Source organism: Muntiacus reevesi, chromosome 5 (genome assembly GCF_963930625.1).
Source record: "Muntiacus reevesi chromosome 5, mMunRee1.1, whole genome shotgun sequence".
Lineage (NCBI taxonomy): Eukaryota > Metazoa > Chordata > Mammalia > Artiodactyla > Cervidae > Muntiacus > Muntiacus reevesi.
Genome location: NC_089253.1, coordinates 26,304,450 through 26,311,648, shown reverse-complemented (window position 1 = coordinate 26,311,648; position 7,199 = coordinate 26,304,450). Strand labels below are relative to the sequence as shown.

Genomic DNA, 7,199 nt, shown 5'->3' with positions numbered 1-7,199 from the left:
GCACTGCTTTTACTGAATTCATAGGTTTGGGGTTGTCATGTTTTCATTTTCATTCATTTCTATGCATATTTTGCTTTCTTTTTTAATGAACTTTTTTTTTTTTCTTAATGCAGTCCTCATCCAGTGGTTCTGAGGAATACTTGAAATTTTGAGATTCTGGCATCTCTTACAAATTCCTACACAATGCTACTGGTTGCCAGTCCACTGTGTGAAAAACAGATTTTAAAGGATCGTGGCTCATCTTGACAAGTTGCATGCATGCGTGCTCAGTTGTGTCTGACAGACTCCATGGACTGTAGCCTGCCAAGCTTCTCTGTCTTTGGAATTCTACAGGCAAGAATACTGGAGTGGGTTGCCATGCCTTCCTCCAGGGATCTTCCTGACCCAGGGATCAAACCTGTATCTCTTATGCCTGTATTGGCTGGCTGGTGAAGACCACCATCACCACCTGGGAAGCCTCCTGACAAGTTATCTTAATGTTAATAGGGAAACAGATTTTAAAATAATGAAGTAAATTAATTAAACTTGTATAAAGATACATTTAATTCATTTAACTATAAATAGAAAATATAAATATTGATTCAAAAGCCAAGTTTATATATAATAGGATTTACAGTTTTGGGGTAAAAATTCAGAATATTGATGTAATATTTGATTTTTTTAAGATCCTCACTATTAAAATTTCAAGTTGCTATTTGCATATATAAAGAAGTGTTTTATTAGGCATCTTTGTTTCTTATTTCTTCTGTTTTAGTATTTTCTCATATTTTCATTTTTTGTTCTAAAAGCAGAAAATGGGAAATAATCTAATATTTAACTGAATCAAGGTAAATTGGTCTCTCTAGTGAAGAGAGATACTATATAGTTAAATATATCAGTTCAATTATTATTACTGGTTTACACTTGCATACATTAGTGTTTCTCAATTTTGGATACTCATTTCAAGTAAACAAGGGAGTTTGTTTTATTATTATTTCAATACCCAGGGCATACCCTATGTCAATAAAGTCAAATTTTTAGAGTATAACATAAGATATCAGTATTTTTTTTAAACTTTTAAACCTTTAATGTGCATGGGAATAACCTAAGGATCTTGATCAAAAGCCCAGATTCTGATAGTAAGTCTCATAAATGACTTGAGATTATGTATTCTAAATAAAATGTCTCAGATCTCATCACTGCTACTCATCTATAGACCACGTGAAAAAACAAATGGTAGAAGATCTCTTGTTTTGAATATCTTCCTAGAATTCTTACAGATTCTAGTAAAGTGCCCCCAATTAAAAGGTTTCTTTAGCATTGGATTTGGTGTGGCTGCAGGATTCTGGTATGTTTGAAGGGTAATATATGTGTACGGAATGCCACCTTATAGGTGAGCACACTATGATCTACACTTATTTCAGTGTGCTGAATAAAAGAAGTGAGAAAAAGACTTGGAGTTTGGTAAAGGTCAAGGCTGTATATTATCACCCTGCTTATTTAAGTACTTTGCAGAGTACAACATGCAAAATGCCTGGCTGGATGAAGCACAAGCTGGAACCAAGATTTCCAAGGGAAATATCAGTATTTCAGATATGCAGATGACTCCACCCTTATGGCAGAAAGAGAAGAAGAACTAAAGAGCCTCTTGATGAAAGTGAAAGAGGAGAGTGGAAAAAGTTGGATTAAAACTCAACATTCAGAAAACTAAGATCATGGCATCTGGTCCCATCACTTCAAGGCAAATAGATGGGGAAAAATGGAAACAGTGACATACTTTATTTTCTTGGACTCCAAAACCACTGCAGATGATGATGGCAGCCATGAAATTAAAACACATTTACTCCTTGGAAGAAAAGCAATGACCAACCTAGAGAGTATATTAAAAAGAAGAGGCAGCGATATTGCTTTGCTGACAAAGGTCTATCTAGTCAAAGTTTTGCCTTTTTGAGTAGCCATGTATAGATGTGAGAGTTGGACCATAAAGGTTGAATGCTGAAGAATTGATCCTTTTGAACTGTGGTGTTTAAAGAAGACTCTTGAGAGTCCCTTGGACTGTAAGGTCAAACCAGTTAAATCTCAAGAAAACCAGTCCTGATATTGAGTGATATTGATATCAGTCTAATATTCATTAGAAGGGTTGATGCTGAAGCTGAAGCTCCAATAGTTTGGCCACCTGATGTGAAGAGCTAAATCATTTGAAAAGACCATAATACTGGGAAAGATTGAAGGCAGCAGAAAAAGGAGGGGATGACAGAGGATGAGATGGTTGGATGGCCATCACTGACTCAGTGGACATGAGTTTGAGCAAGCTCCGGGAGATGGAGTGCTGCAGTTCCTGAGGTCACAAAGTGTCAGACACGACTGAGTGACTGAACAACAACAGCAAAATTAACAAACGGTCAGACACAGAAAGGATATAAACAGAAAGTATAAACATATTTTCCTATGACTCTATATCCTGAAAAATATTAAGATACTCATAGAAGCCAATCTTTCCGTTTTTATAGGATACATTTTCTGATTTGGGTGAATACATATGTTGTTTTTGTTCAGTCACTCAGTCATGTATGACTCTTTGTGACCCCATGAACTGAAGCACACCAGGCTTCCCTGTCCTTTGCCATCTCTCAGAGTCTGCTCAAACTCATGTTCATTGAGTCAGTGATGCCATCCAACCATCTCATCCCCTGTCATCCCCTTCTCCACCTGGCTTCAAACTTTCCCAGCATCAGGGTCTATTCTAATGAGTCAGGTGGCCAAAGTACTGGAGATTCAGTTTCAGCATCAGTACTTCCAATGAATAGGCAGGGTCAATTTCTTTTAGGATTGACTGATTTGATCTCCTTGCAGTCTAGGGGACTCTCAAGAGTATTCTCCAACACCACAGTTCAAAAGCATCAATTCTTAAGCTTGTACTTCCAGTTTATGGAAACAAGATTGTACAAACTGGCAGAATCTAAGAGTAGGTATCATGCCTGAGACAGGAGCTTTTATAAATCTTTTTTTAAATTTATTTTATTTGGAAGGATAGGAATTTTAATTGTAGCTGTTTTCCTTCTTTTACAGTACTGATGAAAATTAAGTCAAATAATACAAGAGCACTTGGAAAATGAATCTCTGATATTGACAAATGAATGGGTAATGGAATAAAAGGGTTCAGTTCAGTTCAGTTGTTCAGTCATGTCTGACTCTGCGACTCTATGGACTGCAGCAGGCCAGGCCTCCCTGTCCATCACCAACTCCTGGAGTTTACTCAGACTCATGTCCATTGAGTCAGTGATGCCATCCAACCATCTCATACTCAGCTTCATCATCAGTCCTTCCAATAAATATTCAGGACTGATTTCCTTTAGGATGGACTGGTTGGATCTTCTTGCAGTCCAAGGGACTCTCCTGAGTCTTCTCCAACACCACAGTTCGAAAGCATCAATTCTTTGGTGCTCAGCTTTCTTTACATTCCAACTCTCACATCCATACATGACTACTGGAACAACCATAGCCTTGGCCAGATGGACCTTTTTTGGTAAAGTAATGTCTCTGCTTTTTAATATGCTCTCTAGGTTGGCCATAACTTTTCTTCCAAGGAGCAAGCGTCTTTTAATTGCATGGCTGCAGTCACCATCTGCAGTGATTTTGGACCCCAAGAAAATAGTCTGTCACTGTTTCCATTGTTTCAGCATCTATTTGCCATGAAGTGATGGAACTGGATGCCATGATCTTACTTTTCTGAATATTGAGTTTTAAGCCAACTTTTTCACTCTCCTCTTTCACCTTGATCAAGAAGCTCTTTAGTTCCTCTTCACTTTCTGCCATAAGGGTGGTGTCATCTGCATATCTGAGGTTATTGATATTTCTCCTGACAATCCAATTCCAGCTTTTGCTTCATCCAGCCCAGCATTTTGCATGATGTACTCTGCATGTAAGTTAAATAGGCAGAAAGAAAGAAAGTGAAAGTGAAATCGCTGTTATGTCCGACTCTTTGCGACCCCATGGACTGTAGTCTACCAGGCTCCTCCATACATGGGATTTTCCAGACAAGAATACTGGAGTGGGTTGCCATTTCCTTCTCCAGGAGATCTTCCTGCCCCAGGGATTGAACCCAGGCTCCTACAGTGAAGGCAGACACTTTACCGGCTGAGCCACCATGGAAGTCCATACTAGAGTGGGTATCTGTTCCCTTCTCCAGGGGATCTTCCCAACCAAGGGATCAAACTCGGGTCTCCCACACTGCAAATGGATTCTTTACCAGCTGAGCCACAAGGGAAGCTGTAAATAAGCACGGTGACAATATCGTCCTTGCCCGTACTCCTTTCCCGATTTGTAACCAGTCTGCTCTTCCATGTCCAGTTCTAACTGTTGCTTCTTGACCTGCATACAGATTTCTCAGGAAGCAGGTCAGGTGGCCTGGTATTCCCATCTCTTTAAGAATTTTCCAGTTTGTTGTGATCCACACAGTCAAAGGCTTTGATATAGTCAATAAAGTAAAAGCAGATTTTTTTTTTTTGGAACTCTTGCTTTTTCAATGATCCAACAGATGTTGGCAATTTGATCTCTTTACCTTTTCTAAATCCAGCTTGAACATCTGGTAAGTTCATGGTTCTCATACCACTGAAGCCTCAGATGAATAAGGCAGCACATTGTCCAAAGAGCATGATCTTAATGAGTAAGATCGTTTATTTGGGAAAAGACTGAAGACAATTGAGCATCTAAAATATCATGTGGATTCATAGTTACAAGGCAAATGTCCAAAGCAGAAAAGCAATATTTCAAGTGGCAGAGAAATTTCAAAGACAAAACCAACATGGAATGGCAATTATTTGTGAATTATGTGGCATAACAGCCTGAATCATACCACAGTGATAAAATTAGCATTCAGCAGTTGCTCTGTAAGTAGCTATAGCATTGTGCTTTTCACTTATCTTTTGAGAAGATAAGTCAAGGTTGTTGAGGATGCTTTTATAAAAATTTTTTTCTATCAAATATAGTAATTTAAGTCTCTGAGACTATAAAAAGTCTTCTTTTTTATTGTTTTGATTAAGTAGGTTAGAAATATTTTGATTATTTTTATGATACTAGATGAAATAATAGTAAAAAAAAATAGTACTAAGGAGATCTAGAGGAAAGCAACACAGTCTTATAGAGAACTGAAGTTGCTTGATGTATAGAAGAAAATTCCTAGGGAAACCTTAGTTCATGCATATTCAGTCATGTCTGACTGTTTGCACACCCCATGTACTATATCCAACCAGTCTCTTCTGTCCATGGGATTTTTTCAGACAAGAACAGTGGAGTGGGTTGCTATTTCTGCCTTCAGGGAATCTTCCCAACCCAGGCATCAAATACTTGTCTCACGCATTGGTAAATGGGTTCTTTACTACTAGCACTAACTCCCACAATACATGGGGCCAAAGAATCATCTTGAGAAAAATCATAGGTCTTGGAAACAAACACTCTAGGCTTTACCATTTGTTATGTTTAGGACTGTGGGCAAATAATCAAACTAAATTTGACTAGGGTTTACTTTGATATAGGCTGTGCATATAAATAAAGTTATCCATTTCAAGTGCTGGAAATAGTGCATAATATTTCATAAAATTCTGATAATATAGATTACTAGGATTGTCTTCAAAATCTTCATTCCTTCCTTTATATTTTTCTTGTTCTCTGCATTATCATTGCAAAGAAAACTAAGACTCCTTTAACCCTCAAGTGTTTTTAGAATATTATACATAATCACAGTTTCTGATTTTATATATAATGACTTTAATATATGTTGAAGAAGAGGCTGAAGTAAAATTTTGGATATATTTTTTATGTCACTAAATTTCCCAAATCAATAAACTCAATACATATTATATCTCAGGGAGCAAAAGGACTTGTATGTCATCATGATAGTGATTCTATTCATACACGTTTTTCAATCTCCAGAATTTTTTCAGGGCAAGTTTGACATCCTTGTTACGCAGACTGTAGATCAGAGGATTCAGCATGGGTACAATGCAGGTATAAAACACAGAGGACACTTTTCCTTGATCCATGGAGCTCACAGATGATGGCTGCAGGTATGTGAATGTCGCAGATCCAGAGAAAACAGCAACAGCTGAAATATGAGAACTGCATGTGCTGAAGGCTTTGGACCTGCCCTCAGTGGAGTGGATTTGGAGGATGCTGGAGAGAATGAAGATGTAGGAAGCAAGGATGGTTAAGGAAGGTGTCACAATGTTAAATGCACTCAAGACTAGAACCAATAATTTGTTGATGTAGGTGCTAGAACAAGATAGCTCCAAGAGTGGAAAGAGATCACAGAAATAATGGTTAATCATCTTGTTCTTGCAGAAAAAGAGTCTCAACATAAAGCCTGTGTGGATTGTAGACCCGATGAAGCCCAAAATATAAACTCCCACTGTGAGGCGGAAGCAGATGTGGTAAGACATGATGACATTATAAAGCAAGGGATTACAGATGGCAACATAGCGGTCATATGCCATTACAGCCAACATGTAACCCTCTGCAATGATAAAAATGATGAAGAAATAGAGCTGAGTCATGCATTCAGTGTAGGAGATAATATTCTTCTCTGTCACAAAATTCACCAGCATTTTGGGGGTTATGACAGTGGAATGACAGAAGTCAACAAAAGACAGGTTGATGAGGAAGTAATACATTGGAGTGTGCAGGTGAGAACTGAGCCCAATCAGTGTGATCATGCCCAAGTTCCCCACCACCGTGACCACATAGATTCCTAGGAAGAGGAAGAAAAGGAGCAGCTGGAGTTGTGGCTGTTCTGTGAGCCCAGCGAGTATGAACTCAGTCACTGAGGAGTGATTTCCAGGGTCCATTATCTTCTCAGTCTGTTGTAAGTTTACAAAAGAAAATCAGCATACTTTAGTGTGCATGTGTGCATGTGTTATAGGGGAGAGTAGTGCTCTGGAGATCATTATTTGATCCCTTCTCAGAAGAGACTGACAATCTTTTCTGGGATCTCTCAAGTCTCTCTTGTTTCTCTGGGACAAAAGAAAAAAAAAAAAAACTCCTGGTTGGATCAGAGAAGGAAATATAAACTCTACAAACTTTTATAATTCAAGCACTTCATAACTTTATCAGTGGCAACCCCAATTGCTGGATTTTGAAAATCATCAGAATGGGCTTCTGTGGTAGCTCAAATGAGTCTGCCTGCAATGCATGTGACGTGTGTTCAATTCCTGGGTTGGGATGAA

General features: G+C 38.3%; 1 protein-coding gene across 1 annotated transcript; it reads right to left on the bottom strand.

Annotated features, from left to right (window-relative positions):
* Positions 1 to 5,882: 5,882 nt before the first annotated feature.
* LOC136169238 (putative olfactory receptor 8G3) lies at positions 5,883 to 6,845 on the bottom strand. Its single transcript, XM_065937042.1, has one exon. It carries the CDS (start codon positions 6,819 to 6,821, stop codon positions 5,883 to 5,885), a length of 939 nt encoding a protein of 312 aa, XP_065793114.1. The 5' UTR covers positions 6,822 to 6,845.
* Between the last annotated feature and the right edge of the window lie 354 nt (positions 6,846 to 7,199).

Excerpts from the sequence above, each read along its gene's own strand:
- LOC136169238 (XM_065937042.1), bottom strand. The coding sequence starts at position 6,821 with ATGGACCCTGGAAATCACTCCTCAGTGACTGAGTTCATACTCGCTGGG.